The sequence below is a fragment of the Phocoena phocoena genome, chromosome 17 (genome assembly GCF_963924675.1).
Source record: "Phocoena phocoena chromosome 17, mPhoPho1.1, whole genome shotgun sequence".
Lineage (NCBI taxonomy): Eukaryota > Metazoa > Chordata > Mammalia > Artiodactyla > Phocoenidae > Phocoena > Phocoena phocoena.
The window spans coordinates 53,374,630-53,393,016 of record NC_089235.1 but is presented as its reverse complement, the minus strand read 5'-3'; the positions used below and the strand labels follow the sequence as shown (position 1 = coordinate 53,393,016).

Below are 18,387 nucleotides of genomic sequence, written 5' to 3'. Positions count from 1 at the left end.
TATCCAAGCTAACTTTCTCATGTCTTCACAGTAATGGAAGGAATCAGAGATATAGATAATAATAAACATTTTGGGTAATCTAAAAAGATATGTATAGATTCATAATACAGGGATATTATTTTCCATTCCAAGTATCAAAGCAAAATGTTTATCCAAAAGCAATGCTATTTCAGAAAAAAATAATTCTAAAAGGGCAGTGGTGGTATTGTTTTGCAGCCTTGTGTAACCAGTTCCTTGTATTAAATTCTGCCTGTTGAGATAATTTTTATTTTCTTGACTTGAACGATAGAGTACTTTGTGCCAAAAGCACCGTTTTAAAAAAGGTTAAAATTTATGAAAATTAAGCTGTAAATATGTGCAATCATTTGTACGTAAAAATAACACACTCTCTTAGCTTCTAAAGAGGCAATGTAGCATAATAGCTAAGTGCGTGGGTTCTAGAGCTAGACTCTCTGTGATCGGTACCTTGCTCTGCCCCTACCACCTTTGATACTGCTCTGGACTGAACTGTGCCCCCCCAAATTCATGTGCTGTAGCCATAACCCCCAATGTCACAGTATTTGGAGATAGGGGCCTTGGCGAAATAATTAGGTTTAGATGAAGTCATGAGGGTGGGGAGGGGACTTCATGATGAATTAATGCCCTTATAAGAAGAGACACCAGGGCACTCTCTCTCTCTCTCTCTCTCTCTCTCCCTCACTTCCTATCTCTGCCACCTGAGAACACAGCGAGAAGGCAGCCATCTGCAAGTCAGGAGGGGTGCTCTCACTGGAACCAGACCATACTGGTACCCTGATCTCGTACTAGCAGCCTCCAGAACCATGAGAAAAGAAATTTGTTTTTAAGCCATCTAGTTTACGGCATTTTGTTATGGCAGCCCAAGCTAAGACAGAAAGCTTGGCAAACTACTTCACCCCCTTGTGTCTCAGTTTACTCATCTGCGCCTACCTCAAAGTGTTATTATTAGGATATAGTAACCGTTAGTTATTATATACAAAGCACTTAGAACAGTGCCTGACACACAGTAATGTCTCTGGAAATATCAGATGTTCATGTTATTAGTAGAAGTAGGACTTGCTTCGCAGATGGTAATGAATACGGGTATCCATTCATACTCTCCTGTCAAGCTTATATTATGATCTACAGCACACAGTTATGTAATCGTTAGCCAAGATTATGGGGCACAGCTAAAAAATGATGATAAGTAGCACATGTGGAAAGGAATGGATTGGCCTTATTAGTACCTGTTTAATAAAAAAATTCAATGAATAGAGATAAATCCTGGTCTTGCAACACTGGTAAATGGGTAAGTTAGCTTCTTCCATGTATTTCCTTTAAATCCAGAGTTTACGTCATAATATTTACCTCATGGTGCTCAACTAATGTTATGCTAGCCTTCTTGGCAATACTTCTGGTGACTGCCAATGAACTTAGGTTCTGACCTCTATGAAACAGAAGTAAAGCAGAGATAGGGTGAAAATTTTAAGCAAAAAAATCTCTTCTGTACGCAGGAATAAGTGAACTAAATGTGTAGAATGTAAATGTTCTCGGGAGGCAAAGGAATATCCATCACACGCACAAACTTTTATCTGCATCTGTGCAGATAGATAAGAATTCCATCTGGAGTGATCTTTCAGGACACACATGTTATAAATGAACACATTTTAGTGTTTGGTGGACCATGGGTAAAAATTTATTTTCTCTTGTATTTGTCAAGGGCTAAGGAACTAAAAATATTATAATGAAACATTATAAAGAATGTTATGCATAATTAAGTATACATATACAATGTATGCTGTATTTTTCTGAGGAAATACCTGTATACACATGTCGATTAAGTTCACAGTGTTTCTTTTGGAAGTTCCATACTGTATTCTGGGGGCAGACCAATGAATTGTTCACATAGACATCCAAACGTTGACGTGTGGGGAAAAAAATTCCCACCAGAACAGCCTGTTAAAAATAAACAACATTTTTGCATCTTAAGAGAACAATGAAACAGAATATTTAGAATTTAGCACTTAAAAAATATCCTTTATACATGCCTTCTGGAGAATATTAAAACTAACTTTTATGGATTCAGGATACATATTGAGTTAAAAATTTTAAACAGATTTACATTCAACCATTCATAGAAAAGAATGTAATGTAAGAAAAAAATATTAGAGGACAATCTCTAAATTAAAGAGAGGGTTCCTTTAAAAGATAATGTTCAATACAGGCTTTCAACTCTAGGGGCAGGGGAAACAGGAGAGTTAGCAGTGCTCTGTACAATGCAACCACACACAATTAGGCACTTAATGTTGAAAAAAATGCTTATCTCTGATTTTGGTAATAAGACTAAAAAAAGGTCAGTCAAAAAACTATGCTCATTAAATTTTGGTCATTTTTCATGTTCATTCCCCACATTTCATGCTATCAGGTATAATCATAAAGTGAGGAGACTTAGCTTTTGCAAAGGTGGGGAGGAATTTATAAGGAATCTAATAAGCTACAGGTAGTTTTGGAATCTTCTTTTGAGATTGTTTGCAGAGGCTCAGAATATTAACAGTCACGTTACTTCAGAGTTACCATTTTTATTTTTAAAATTAAAAAGATTCTCTTTCATTCACTATTTTAGGAACTTCTCAAAAGTCTCTGCCCTATTTGAGCTTACATTCTAGAATAAGGAGAGACAATAAATAAAATAAAAAATAAAGTATGAAGCATGTTAGAAGGTGATAAGTGCTATGGAAAAAAAAAAAAGGTAGATCAGAGTCTGAGTAATTGGGTGAGCCAGGCACAGAGGGGTGGTCAGGGTAGGCCTACTGAGGAGAATGGGAGTTGACGAGGTGGGGGAGTCAGCCACCCAGAGTAGAATATTCCAGGCAGACTCACCATTGGAAGCGTAGGCCCCGGTGATAGCATGTCTGGTATATTGAGGAACAGCAAGGAGCCCAGTGTGGCTGGAGGAGTAGAAGAAGTCAGAGAGCTAAGGGTTGGGGGAGAGTCTCAGGGTGCCTTGTAGGCCATTGTGAGGACTCTGGCTCTTGTGCAAAGGCCAACAGGGAAATTATTGCAGGGTTTGGGGCACAGGAATGGCCTGCTCTGACTTATGTCTTGAAGGTATCTCGGTGGCTAATGAGGTGAGAACAGGCAGCAGAGGGGACAAAGGCAGAGCAGGAGGAGGAGTCGGAAAGCAACTGCCTTAATCCAGGGAAGAGATAATGTTGGCTCAAACCGGATGGTAGCGCTGGACGTGAGAGGTGGTGATTCTGGTTATTTTGAAGGAAGACTCAACAGGATTTGCAGATGGACTAGATGAGGAATGTGAGAGAAAGAGAGGAATCAAGAGTGATTCCAGGGCTTCCCTGGTGGCGCAGTGGTCGAGAGTCAGCCTGCCGATGCAGGGGACACGGGTTCGTGCCCCGGTCCGGGAAGATCCCACATGCCACGGAGCGGCTGGGCCCGTGAGCCATGGCCGCTGAGCCTGCGCGTCCGGAGCCTGTGCCCCGCAACGGGAGAGGCCACAGCGGTGAGAGGCCTGCGTACCACAAAAAAAAAAAAAGACTGATTCCAAGGTTTTATCTTGAGCAGCTGAAAGGACGGAACTGCTATCGCCATTCTCAAGTGTCTCCTTTCCTTACTCCTCTCTCTGCTTCCTCTTATCAGTGTCCTTTCTTCACGTTCTACTCTGGGACTTTCAAATCTCATACTCTTAGAAAAGAAAATCTATATTATGAGACGTCTGCTTGACCTCATACTCTTTTTCCACTGACATAGCGTATATAAAGTTAATCATCCCGGCTGAATTCTGTTTATAGCAGAGTTGACATTATTGAAGATACTTCGCATAATGTGCTGTGATCTCTGAAGTAAATTCCAAAGGTGTATTTCTGACACATATAAATAATAGCAGCATGGAAGAATGAAAATATAATTCCGCGTGACCAGTTTTAGATGCATGCTATTTTTATGTAAAGGTTCAGGTGTGCTTGCTAATCACACAAGTCAGAAATCACTCTTACCCCTCAAATGTAGAAGCACAAACAAGTACATATGGGGAGAGGTGTTTGGAATTCATACATGCTCTCAGGCTGATGAAAACTGTCTGAACTCACAGTATTTTTATGGTACCCTACTGGTCCTTGAAAATGAGCTGTAAGGCTGACGATGTTCCAGAGGACAGGGAAGGAGATAAAGTCCTTAGCAGATAGAAATATATGCACATAACACCAATAACTCTTTTTCTTTTTTAGATTTTAAAAAATTTATTACTTCAAATAATTGAACAGAAATAATCTTCATAGAATCACTGAATGACAAAGTACATTTCTTGACAGTCAATAAATGAAATAGATAATTTTTATGTTTTTATTATTTTTTTACATAGCTATCAATAATTTTTATTTAAAAAATTTTATTTTATATTGGAGTGTAGTTAACAACGTTGTGTTAGTTTCAGATAGATACACGTATTAGTATAACTGAATCAATCACTTGTCTGTGCACCTGAAACCAATTACTCTTAAGAAATAATTTCTATCTTGCCTTACCTTGTCATGGTCAACATTAAGCAACATCAGTCGAAGATTCTGGGGACTAGTGCCAGTGAAGTAGACCTCATAAGATTTGCCCAGAGCCACGATGCTATGAAACAGGGACAGTCTTCTCTGGCATGTGTACCCGGCACACCAGCCATGATCCTGTGGGCCTACATCCAAACAAATGAAAGTTCATGTTCTGTGCTATGAATATTATTAGTGCAAAGCCCGAAGAGTAATTGTATTAAAAATAAATTGCAGTGGTCAAGTTCAGCATTTACAGCCATTATCCATCCACCCATCCATTCAGTGATCTAAGCTATTTCTCAAACCTTGCCTTAAAAAGGAAGGCAGGGAAGCAACTCCCTCTCTACTATCCTTACTTTTAGACTGCCCAGGGTCAGAAGGGTATATGTTGAGGATTTGTGCTGGAAGGTCACTGAAGGAAATAGATTTACCTGTATCTCTACTTCAATAATCATTTAAGTCCAGGCCCCATGGAGAGGAAGAAAATGCTTGATGCTTTCTCCTATTTCACAAGTGTGACCTTGGGTGGGGAACCAACTTTCTCAGACTCTTTGCTGAGAACTATGCTATAACAGAGATAATTTGTTAAAAATAAAGCCTGTACATAGAAAACAGGGACATTTGTATGTCTGAACCACTGATTTATTAATTATTTCTTTCACTCATTTGTTCATTAATTTGTAAATTCGACAAACTCTTTTGTGTTTTTTTATTGCCTTTAACCTTCCTCCACTGTTATTTTAATAAATTTTTGTTAAAGACTGTGATTATAGGTACTATTGGAGGGTCAACGTCATTAAATAACTGAAGCAATCTGAGAAATAACACTCCATTAAACCTTCTAGAAAACCAAAAGAAAGTGGATGCTTTGCACCTGAATCCAGAACACATGTAACATTACTGCTGTAGAAAACTTCTCTATTTCACTCAGTTTTAAAGTATAAAACAGTGAGTGAGACATGGAATGATGAATTTTCTTGATGTATTTATTCATAAGCTCTGCTTAATTTCCTAGCTTGCTTGGAATTATTATCAATATTTATAAATGAAGTTTGATTGAATTTTAAACCAATATAAACTTCTGAAGCTTAAGTACAGCATAACCTATCCTTTATTATCCAAAATATAAATCTCACTTTTGAAGAAACCTTCATTGTGGGTTTTGAAAATAGAAATTTCTATGTATAAAATGAAAAATTTAGACTGATAAAAGCCATATTTTAAAAATAAAATTGAGTACTAAAATTTAAAGGGAAACTCTAGTGGTATGTACAAATTTTATCTTGGGAATTTTTCTTTCCACCTAGTATAGTGCATCCCAAGCTTCAAGAATCCTTCTAACACCTACATAATTTTTGCCATGCTTCTATCATTTACATTATCATTAAATTACATTCTCATTAAATTGAGACATTTAAAAAATTTATTTAAAAGAGAAATGTCATATCACTATTGTAAATGGAAAACTCATATGGCCTTTCAGAAAAGGAAAATGTAAAAACAAATAGAATGAAACCTTTCTCCACCATATAAAACAGAGCAATTCGAAAACATCTTCATTATTCACCGACTGGCCTAAAATTCTTCCCACAGTCTCTGCTTTATAAGATCTGAAAGGCAGCATTTGAAATTGGGTTGATCATAGGTCATAGAAACCAGGCAGACTGCATGTTGGGGCAGAAGTGGGGAGTGACTTAAAATCATGTAACTTTGAGACACTTCTGATTTAGCTCATTCTATTCTCTTCAGCAAGTTAAAAAAAAATGAACTTGTAGGGTATTGACTATTTTAGGAATCTTAGAATATTTTAGTACATGTTGTGACATCGTCAGGACAGAGAGACCTTTCCGATCCAGGCTATGTGCCTCTTCAGCACTTCAAAGACTCTAAGCCTGATTAGAGACTAATCTTTGCGCCCCCAATGGCACTTCAGGAATAGACAATGAGTCCCTGCCCTCTGTTTTCAGTAACTTTTAGAAGTTCACCTATTTATTCAAAAAGTCTTGAATGACAAGACTCATGGAGACCACTGCCTCTCCTTGGGCTAACAGCCACCAAGGACCAGAATGGAAGAGACCTAGACTGTGGAGCTTGACAACATAGTCATGACAGTTAAAGGAATTAGGAATGAGAAAGACCAAAGCCAACCAAACAGAAAAACCCCACAACACGCTGATTCAAGATTAATTCTTCCAAGTATTCATGAGAATGAAAAACAAGCAGGCTGAGAATATTCATTCTCAAGTATTCCAAATATCATATTATCATTTTTTAAATTTATGTAAAGAAAATTGTTTTTTTTGCAGACTCTTGGATCAATTTTTTCTTAAATATATTTATGCCACCTTCATACCTATAAAGATTACTCAAGGAATAACTTTCCTCCTCTTCTTTTCTTTTTTTTTTGATATTAATGCATTTTATTTTTTTTACATCTTTATTGGAGTATAAATTGCTTTACAATGGTGTGTTAGTTTCTGCTTTATAACAAAGTGAATCTGTTATACATATACCTATGTCCTCTTCTTTTTCTAATGGTCAATTTGGACTAATTGTCCTGGCTTTCTAATGTGGGGGACTGCTGAAGAGTCAAGTCTCTCTCCTGCACATAGATCTTACAAACAGAAGGCAAGGAAATCCCTATGTATACTAGTTTTATGTGATAGATAATTTATGAGACACGTCCATGAATGTAGTAAATAGTGAATGCCTTGAGTAACTCTAGTTTGTTTACATTGAATACCTACCATTAATGAGATCAACATAACCATTGCTCACTATAGCTACTGGTGAGAGTCTGCGAGTTTCTGCGTCGGAATCCAGGCTTTCAATAACCATCATTGCATATTCCATCCCAAAGCACCGATAGCTCTGCCATTCTGGAATGTACTTACAGGTTGAATCTCTAATAATTCCTAGAAACATAGGAATACACATTTAGAAATGAAACAGAATCTCCTTACAAAAGCTTCCACATACTATCTTTTGCTTGTTACATAACATTAATAAGTAGAAAATATAAATTAGTTGAGTACATCAATCATTAAAAATAAAAGATATATTTTGTTTCATGAACCAGAGGACTAACAGAATAAGATCCAACAAACCTTTATAAGGTGCTTTCTCAGTGACAGGAATTCTACTTCCATTTGGGAATGTGAGCATCACATTAGGAATTCTATAGTCTCCAATTCCAAATTGGCTATTTCCATTCCATTCATATTCTGCTTCAGGTATCACTGAACCAGAATTCCCCAGAAAGGAGCCATCCATATCTCTAAGAAAAGATTTCCTTTTGGCATCACAAACCATGTCTACACAATCAGATGGATTCACCTTACTGTGAAGAAAAGGTGAAATGCATGAATACTTAGATTTGGTATACCTCCCTGTCTCTAGAGAGCATTTGAATATACTTGCGCATTTGATAAGAGTATCAAAAAAATTAATTGATTGAATCTTATTTCAGAAAGGATTCAAAGTGGGACCAAGTAGCATATGTAATTAGCATTGTAATGAGGCCTGATTTTCCACTGTGTTGATTTGGTCTATTATTATGAATCCATTAACATTTCAAAAGGACAAATTGTACCTGTGGGAAATAAAATTAGAATTCCATTTTGCTATTCCGTATTTTGTCGAATGATAGATTTCGTATTTGTGCATTGCTCAAAATATACTAACATTGCCCAAAGAACAGGTAAATTACTCAGTTGTGCAGACATACAAAATCCTTGTGTTAGCAGGGAAGTCTTTATTTTTCCCTTCTTTCTCTTTTTTTAATGGGTCTGTAAGATTTATAAATGTATCATATGCTTTTTATAAAATAATCTAAATACTTAATATAAGTTCAGTCCCCTTCACCTTTCTATCCTAAGCTCTTAGGCTCACCACCAATTACAGATTAGTATATATTCTTGTAGACTTTTGCCTACATATATATACAAACAGATATACTTAAATTATGATTTTTATGCTATATATTTTAATAACCATTTTGTAGACACCTGAACTGTAAGAGATGAAATACTATAAACTCATCATGCAGTTCAATCGTAGAAGGTATTCTGCCTTCGTTCTGAACTACCTGGAGTGTTGACTGTTAACTGGTTATAATAATAAAATGGCTGCTTAATTTGCAATGTACTATACATTGTATATTATATATAGTATACAGCATACTTACACTATATGATATACACCATGGGGAAATAGAAATTCATTCTACAGTTATAGCAGCAAAATACTATCTAATAGATCTGAGCTTTTTGCAAAGAAAGACGTGAAGCTATAACTTATCCCTTACTCTACTGTATTAGTTTTGGAGATGATTTGAGTAAATATTCCTGTGGGTCATGTGTTCTTTGTGTTCAAGTGTGTGCAGAGTGTTTTTGTGAGCAAGTCTGTGAATAGACTGCCCAGTGGCACTCTTACATTATGGTTTAGGGCTCTGTCTTACTTCAGGTTCCAAGGAAACAGAGCCTGAGATGTGGATTTTTGTTCAAGTGAGTTATTAAGGGAGTCCTCAATAAGGGAAGGAGAGAAAAGGGAAGGAGAGAAGCCATATAGGGCAAGGGAAAGAAAAGGCAGATGACTATGGTCTATAGACTAGCTTCAATCTGATCCCCGGAGAATCTCTTGATCACTAACTACACCCAGAGCTGTTCCACTTTGAGACAAGGGGGCTGGCCCTTCCGTCCTCTGCATAAATTCGTCATTTTTTGTGGACTACAAGAAGGCAGTGGTAGGGAGAGCTTTAGCCTCTCACAGCTATTCCTGTTTGGCTAAGAGCAGTCTTCTGGAAAAGCAGGCAAATGTAGGTCATTATTGGCCAACATTTAGAGCATCTGGGGACTGGGTGAGCTACTAAGTAAAAGGGATCTGGGATTGTGCCAACAGTATCCCAATAAAAGCACAGGACTCAAAGACATATTTTTAAATGTAATATTTTCTTCATGACCTAGATGTTAAAATTATATATTAAATTTGAAAGATTCAATGATAACTAAATAGGAGGTAACAGCTTTCTAGTGGGGAGAAGCTCTACTGAGCCAAAAAACACTGCAGTTCAACAATTATTAAATGAGGAGGTATGGGGTTGTCATCAAAATAAGATCAGATGAAGTCAAACTATTTATGAAACACTGCATTTCTCTGAAGAGATGCATAGCTAATTAGCATTATTTCTTGTCTTCTCTCTATACTGAAAATGGTCAAAGAGCTCTAATGGAAACTTTCTTTCCTCCAATATTGTCTTATATCTAAATTCCTGGTCTGCATGTCTTTTGAAGAGTAGCAGTTATTGGCTATATTCTTTCAAGACTTAGAATCTACGTGGTTAGCTTCTAGAAATATTCTGACACCAATTAACCTCTGTGATTGAAAAAAAAAATCACTGTTCAAAGTTTCTGCATATTTTTAGTCACAATGATTATAATGATTCCCATTTAATTTCCAAGTACATGTTGGGATGCATATAATAAGATATTTGTAAAGCAAAAGGAAACAAAAGAGGTAAGGGAAAGGGAAGAAATGATAGACATGACTTTCATTCCTAATGACTATTAATGGAGAGATATTAATGTACAAATATACTTCTGGCCCATTCTCTTTTATGTTTAATGATGGTGCTATGTATGATACATGGGGGAAAAAAAAGTATGAGAAAATATACATATTAAGGCCTAGCTTGTTCAACTTACTTGAAGACACAGATATATTAAATACTCTTAATTTTCACAATGTTGATTGAAATTTCATAGACATAAACAGTTACTTTAAATTTAGCAGCTTTCTCAGATCTATGGCAGGGGGAGAAAACAATGGAAAACTGTGATGACAGAAAAGAAGAAACTGAGTTATCATATATTTTACCTTATATCGGGTCTATGTATAAATATTTTTGATTGTTCAGTAGTGTCAACCAGCTGTATGTTCTTCACATGGATTGGATGCTGTAAATCCTCATTTAAAGGGTTAGTAATGAATATCACATTAGTTTCACCTGAACAAACATTTTTAAATCCAACAAATGTGGAACCTAAAACATAAATAATAGAAAAACAATTATTTCCTATAGAGAAAGGGTAAAATCAGTTTCATTTCATGTATATTCCACCAATCATTTAACATTACCTTGAACATGGAACTCTTACCTTATGTGGCAGATAAGTCCACCACTATTTGTGGACTGTATCCACACCACTGAGTAGTCCTCTCCCATATTTCCTCTGAGCTTGGCATATTTTCTCTGTGATTTGCATTGGACAATGGGACAAGAGCAATTGTAGTATAAACAGATCTGAAAAGTGCTTGCATATTAGGGCTCACTCTCTCTTGGTGTTCTTGGGGAATTCTGTGATTACCAGCATGTGAATATGCCTAGGAGACATTTGGCTCAGTCACTCTCATTACCCACTCAAGGGCCAGCACCAGCCACCAGACATAGAAGTGAGACTATCCCAGACTAACCAGCCTCTATACATCTTGTAAAGTGATGGCAGCTCAGTGAATAATCCCAGGTAAGATTAGCAGAAGAATCACCGAGCTGAACAAAGCCCAAATTGCCAATCTACAGAATCATGAGCTCATAAACGGTTGTTTAGAGGCTTTGAATTTTGGGGATGGTTTGTTATGCAGCAAAGGCTAACTGAAATATTATTGCTCTCTTGGTCTTATTGCATATATTATGTGGCCAAAAGATAAAACTGATTAGATCAAAAAACGATCCCCTTTGCACTTAAAATCCAGTAACTCAAAACTGAAAACAGCAAAAAGTGAGTCCAAAAAATTCTTAAATTAGTTATGTGCTATATACTACCCTGCTTGACTGTATTTTCTCCTAAGAAAATATTGTATACACATGAATATAAGCCTGTAGATGAGTATCAATAAAATACTATAGTAATAGATGCGGTTTGTTCCCTGTGTAGATCTCCTTTATTGGTCCTAAACCTATGTAGCATGTTAAATAATTTTTGGCAGGGGTATCATTACAAGTAACACTAAAAAATGATAATTTGTTCTGCATTTCTGGGAATTAAAGTTATGAGAAATAATATGTCAAAACTTAGATGTCTAATTTATTGAACTGCTTTCTTTCAGGTGACACTGGTTAAAGTTATCATGAAAGGGAGATTTGCTGGCTCAGTGTATTTAATGGGCAAAGCGAAAATACTTGGTATGTTTGCTACATCTATTTTAATTATTTTACATTTTTAAGGATGCAGCCTGGTTCAGTGAAAAAGCAGCAGATTTTAAGTCAAAAGATCTTGATTCTGATCCTAGTTCTGCCAGCAGCTGTGGGAGTTTGGCAAAACATTTAAGTTCTATGAACTAAAATTTCTGCAGTCATAAAAGCTTCTAATAAAATAAAACCCTAATTATATAAAAGGGCTTTACAATTTAGAGAAACTAATTAATATTAAATCACTATTCCAGTGCTTTTTCTGTTGTTTTAAAAAGAAAATGAAATGTCAGTTCTTTTATATGTATGAATGTTGCCAGGGAACTATTCTTGAAATTGACTCTGATGTCTGGTTTCTTTGCTTGTCGTATTGAGCAGATTAAATTAATCATTATTTTTTTTAACTAACAATGAAACATCACTAGTTATATTCTACATATTCTTTACAGAACTTAACTGAGTAGACTTTCAAAGACTGTGTTTAAACTTGCCTGAGATGTCCAAAAGACCACTGATGGCATTGTAACTCATGATCCCTGCATGGGGTTTCCGCGGTGCCATGTTATGTGCTGAAGCAAAGGTAGGCCAGCAAATCCCACTTCTCCCACCTTTTATAAAAAGAAGAAAGTTAGTGAAATTTGAATATGCACTCATATGAACCCCAAAATTTAAAGTTCTAAAATCTTTACCTGAGGGAGGTCTAGAGCTTCGATGGGCAGCAGACAGTTCAATATTGGGATCATCATTAGTTAGGACATCAGAGCAATTAAATTCAGGGCTACTTCCAACAATTAATGAGTTCTATTTTAAAAAAAAGTTCAAACAGTAAGCTTTATTAATAACTTTTCTTAAAAGAAAACATAATAATGAATAATAATGAATGCCACTGTAGCAAAACACAACCTGTATAACTTTGAGAAGTGGATCATTCATTAAACCAAGTTAAAAAAGATGTGATTTTTGCCCCAAGTGGATGACATTCAAAGTCAGATGGGGGAGACAGGCATGTAAATAATTATATTTAAAGAGATGTTATGTTTCCATGATAGGAATATGTGCAAGGCAAGTAGGAACAAAAAGAGGAGGGAGTGTCAAAACTACCTAAGCTGGTTCAGGAAAGACTTCGTAGAGATAGTGAAAATTTAACTAATTGTGGCAAGATTAGCAGGTGATAAGCAAGAAGAGCTGAGGGAAGGAGTGGGGAGAGGGAAGCACGGAGAGCTTCTTGGCAGAACGCAATGAGCACAGAGGCAGGAGGTGTGGCTAGTAGGGCAAAGAGGTCAAGAAAATCATCTGTATTCAAGAATTCTACCCTTGTCAGAGTTGCTCTTTCTGCTTTGTGTGGCTGCGTTCAATTCTTACCTTAATCTGCACTGTTTTACTGGAAATTCTGTGAGATATAGCAGGTGGCGTGTAAATCATTGAAGAAATGGCCATTCCATTGTCAACCAGGGTCACGTTATAGATACGCACACTCTCCGTGGTCTGTAATAGAACTTGGAGGTTACATCGTATGAAATATAATCATAAAAGAAAATAAACAATCATTGTTTTGGGATCCATTTACCTGAAAATAAATTCCGTAATCCCAGCATGCCCAAATGGTAAATCCCTGTATAAGAGAGCATCCAGGAAGGCCATCTTGGTTCATATAGATACCAAATAAACCTCCATGGGCTTCATTGTCAAACCACTTTTCCAGAGAATAAGACTGACCTTTGAAGGAAATATGGAACCAGTAAATTAACATTATGAATCAAGTCATAGAGTTATAAGCAGTATCAGTTAAAGTTGAAATTCTTTTAAAAGTTAAATATATGAGTCTGATGCAAATTTTAATAACATGATCAAATATTTGTATGGTTCAGCTACTTACAGTTTATTCTATTTAGTATTTCTCTTATCTAATTTGTCTCTTCAATGTTACTCAGAATAATTGTATATTCATTTGCAAAAGTTTACTTTAGTGCTAGCACCCTTAACTTATTATATCTGGTTAAACATGAATTTCTTTAGAAAGATTATGAAGTTTGAATTCAAACAAGGCTAAACTTGAAAAACACAATGATACCACTTGCGGTCTATAAATGTTACTGGTTCCTTCTGGCCAGCCCATTTTCAAGTTAAGTGTCACTTCCTTAGAAGGCCTTCTCTGACTACCGGATTCATAGTTAGCACCTCAGTTACTTAACATGGCAATTAAACTTTTTTTCACTTTGATATTTAATTACTACTTATTTGTGAATTATTCATCTCCTCGCTCCTATAAGAACGTAAGCTTCATGAAAGAAGAAACTGTCTAGCTCCTTCATGGCCAGATTCTTAGAGCCTAGAAGGTAATGCAGAGGTAGGTGCTCATCAAATACTTCTTGAATTAATGTATGCATGACCTTGGGAAAGTTGCTTAGCATTTTATAACTTAAATTTCCTCATATATAAAAAATTATAATGTCTAATTCAGGGTTGTTTCAAAATGAAATGAAACAACCCACATAAAGTGCCTCAATAAATGGAAGCTATACCCATTATTAATATACAGGATAATTAAAGTGGATTTTCACGAAAGTTTTACTTATGTACAAATCAGATCAGTGGCCTTAAAAACTCGTCCCAGCCATGCATAAATTTGAGGATTCCCCATAAAGAGCAGCACTGCCTCCTAAACTGTACTTTGTACCAGCTCTCTTGTCCAAGTTCCCCAGGATCTGACTTCCTCCATCTTCGATTGCTTTTCCCTTCTTCCTAGTGTCCTTTGAGACTGACATTTCACCTACGGTCGTCGGCCTGGTTTCTATTGTTTCCTCCCTCAGAAGCTGTCTGCATGGCTACACCTTGGTTCTGCACAATGTAGCCCCATGGACAAGGATGGCTCCACCTTTGGACCCACGTGTGGCAGAGCTCCCTTCCCAGCATCCCAGCCTGTTCCTTGTTAGGGAGATGAACTGTGTAAATTGATGTCCCATTCCGGGAACTTAAACCCTCAGTTCCTCTGTGATGCCTCATATTTCAGTTGCTCCTCATAAACACTCCCGATTATTTAGGAAGATCAATATATTCAGTGAAAAATGCATTATGTGGCATTATACATATTAGTAAATATTCACATTCACAGGTCATATTTTGATTAAAAAACACAACAATACTTCAAAGAAGTTGAAGAGAAATTACATATTTAAAATTTTTTTTTTCTTTTTTTTTTTTTGCAGTACGCGGGCCTCTCACTGTTGTGGCCTCTCCCGTTGCGGAGCACAGGCTCCGGACGTGCAGGCTCAGCGGCCATGGCTCACGGGCCCAGCCGCTCTGCGGCGTATGGGATCTTCCCGGACTGGGGCACGAACCCGTGTCCCCTGCATCGGCAGGCGGACTCTCAACCACTGTGCCACCAGGGAAGCCCTATATTTTAAAAATTTAAGTCAAAGAAAAGCTACTTTAAGCTGTTGGGAACTAAAATATTTAAAAAGAACATACACCAAGGAATCAGTTATATCTGTGGCGAAGTTGTTTTATTCCTTCAAAATGTACTTTGCACAAGAAAAAAATTAGCTGAAGTCCAATAATTTTTGAATTTACAGAAAAAAATGCTTATTCAAAGAATTTCAAAAATACCTATAGAGATTGAAAAAATCAACTGTAGAAGGGCTATACATTTTTCAGATAAAATTCCATTTCCTTTAGCTAAGTTTCCCAAGAGGTAAAGCCAGCAGGTCTAGCATTCTTTGACTTTTTTGATTCAATAATTAAGTTATCTGGTTTAAAAGTCAAGAGTTTATAGAAAGTTATACAGTAATAAGTGACCAGTCACCCTGTTCCTACTCACCTTCAATGACTTTTTGCTTTTACACTTTCAGTGTTTCTTTATGTAAATGCATATACCATACATATTCTTTTGTTCCCTTTCTAAGTAACCTCCACTTATCATTTTAGAATGTTCTGGTGACTTCTCCATATTAATACATAGTATGCATCTTTTTTCCTTCTTTTTTTTAGAGGGGCCCAGTGTTCCAGTGTTTGGCTTTATACAACTAGCCCACAGTAACTGGACACAGGGTAGCTTTCCATTTTCTGCCAGTACAGGCCAACGCTGTGATGAATAACCTTGTTCACAGCTCTTTTTCTAACTGCTGTAGAGGCAACTGTTAGATTACAGGAAGTAGAAATGCTGAGTCAAAGGTAAATGCCTCTATAATTTTGGTAGCTATTGCCAGATTCCCCTTTGTAGGGGTTATATCATTTTGTCCTTCAACCAGCAAAGTGTAAATGTTACTATTTCCCTACAGCCTTGCCAGGAGAGCAGTTGTTCAGTTAATTCTTGATTTTTACTAATCTGATAGAAATGTGTCTGAGAACCCTCTGTTCATGTCCTTTGATTTTTTTCATGCTTGCAGGCTTTATCATATGAATAGTGAGCACGTATTCCTTTAAAGCGGAAGCATGAAGTAGTGACATATCCCTATAGGCATGTATCTCTATGCTTACAAGTTGCTTTTGGGAAAGTGATGGTGGGATAAGATAATCACTGTTCAGCACCATCAAACAAGCACTGAAGCTATTGTTAAGAGTGTTTGGATCATAAACATAGAAAATAGTTATCTTAAAAGCCTGTTTTTAAAGGATCTATCCTTCTTTTATTCCCTTGATACTATTAGTCAACACAACTTATCCTATTCTGTCCTCCCCCATCTCTCTGCTGATCCCTTTTGTTTATTTTCATCCCACTGCTTCTCGCCGGATTACTCTCTTTCACTCTTGTTGTGTCTTCCCAAGTCCATCAGACCCAACTGTCCACCATTCTCTACTTTACCCCCTCTTTTTCTCCCTTACACTCTCTGGCTCACTCTGTCTCCCTGGTTATCCCTCTGATTTTCTCTTTTCTTCTCATCTCCTCTACAGTCACAGGGATAGAATAAAGATACCCTTGTCAAGGAAGAGCTCATGTCCAGTGGGATCAGGAATGCAAACACGCTGTGGCAGGCACAGCTAGTGGCATGGGATTGGACAGAAGGACATGAGGGTATCACGAGGACAGGGCTGGTCACCTTCCTCAGCCTGGGGCTCAGGGACCTCCCTGAGGCAGTGACTGTGAAGGGGAGGCCTGGGGAGCAGCAAGGCCCGGTCTCAGGAGGGTGAGGATGGGGACGGGGTCTCAAGAGAGGTCCTGGGGCTGCAGTGTCCTAGGGCCAGGGAAGAGCGTGGCATCCTGGGGCTGCCGGAGAAGGGTGATGGGGTGAAGGATGAGAAGAAAATTGGTTTTAATTTTTTCTTTAAACCCAATATTATATGGAAATAATTTAGTTTGTTGAGTTCTTTCAGTGCCTAGGAAGAAGCAATATTACTTTTCAACTCACAAACAATAATTATTTGTTTCGAACAAATTTGGACAAGTTATTTCCTAATTTTAGTGACTCTATGCCAAAGACTTACTTGAGCAAGGTTCACCATTGATGCGATATCCTGCCCTTCCAAATCCAGCCACTACGTTATTTTGTAAGACTGTATTGGTCCCTCTATTTATCTAGTATAACGATAAAGAAAATGCTTTGGGTCAGGCTCTTACACAATTATGCAATGAGAGCAGGTATGCAACATACACTGGAAAACTAATTATGACGATACTTCCAGGAGTAAAAATTTAATTCACATTCACCCCATTCAAATTTATAATACAAATGAAGTACTGAAATTACCTTAGCTTCTTGGTGTAAACCTGCCACTAGATACTATACTTTAGATTTCATTATAAAAGTACATTAAAGAGATTACTTTTCATTTCAGTCACAGAATCCACTGGACGTGGTTGAATATTAACAAGCCATAGACAAAATTCCAGTATTATAACAAGGCTACAAAAATTTTATCACTCTTTTTTGGTTATATTCTGTTACCAATTTGATTTATTAAGAAAAAGACAACTAAGGCAATTACAGTGGACCATAAAATTCAGTAGAGGCATTCATTAAAGAAAATCTGCTATAATAAAAAACTGGGTTAGAACAAGTAGGTAATTACTAAACAAATTTATTTTATGAGCCAAATCAGAGTGGTAGAAAATGAAAAGTATGGAGCACAGAAGGTTTAGTTCTTGCCTACACAGAATCAGCAAAACGGTCCAAATCTCACTTATTTAAAGCATGTTAAACAGCCTTATTTTTAAAGATTATGATAAAAATAGAGTCAAATGGAATTCATAAAACTAAAAAAAATGGTTTCAAAAGATATAGATAACTTTAAAGATTTGGAATTGACATTTGATTACATTCTAACATCTATAAATAGACAAAAAGAGAACATTATTACCTTATAAATGTATACTAAGTTCCAGGCTTTCAGATTTTGCTTTAAGGTAATTATTAATAGTTGTACAAAAACAAAATTCAATCCTTACCCTATCTTTCAAAGAGAGCTTTTTAAATTCCTTTTCTTTCCTATGGTATAAGTAAGTAAGATAAAAACAAGAGGAAGCTATCTTTCCTCTAAATCCTCTCTGTACTTTCTATTTTCTTGCTTACAATCTCACTCTACATCTAAATAAATACCTATAGTAATTGAAGAAACTTCACGGGAAACAAGAAAGGTCCAATTAGTAATATCCGATAAGAGTAAATAACCTTGCATATAGAATCATAATAGTTTTAGATGAGAAATGGATTTTAG

The 18,387-nt window shown here is 36.6% G+C and overlaps 1 protein-coding gene across 1 annotated transcript in view; it reads right to left on the bottom strand.

Moving 5' to 3' along the window:
• Positions 1–18,387, bottom strand: part of PKHD1L1 (PKHD1 like 1) — a 154,667-nt gene that overhangs the window by 13,782 nt on the left and 122,498 nt on the right. The window contains exons 63-72 of the mRNA XM_065895147.1: positions 17,158–17,248; positions 13,304–13,452; positions 13,099–13,221; positions 12,426–12,537; positions 12,228–12,344; positions 10,425–10,590; positions 7,658–7,890; positions 7,298–7,465; positions 4,536–4,693; positions 1,818–1,953 (exon numbers count right to left, since the gene is read on the bottom strand). Of these exons, the coding sequence (XP_065751219.1) occupies positions 1,818–1,953; positions 4,536–4,693; positions 7,298–7,465; positions 7,658–7,890; positions 10,425–10,590; positions 12,228–12,344; positions 12,426–12,537; positions 13,099–13,221; positions 13,304–13,452; positions 17,158–17,248 (1,453 nt within the window). The remainder of the gene's footprint in view (positions 1–1,817; positions 1,954–4,535; positions 4,694–7,297; positions 7,466–7,657; positions 7,891–10,424; positions 10,591–12,227; positions 12,345–12,425; positions 12,538–13,098; positions 13,222–13,303; positions 13,453–17,157; positions 17,249–18,387) is intronic.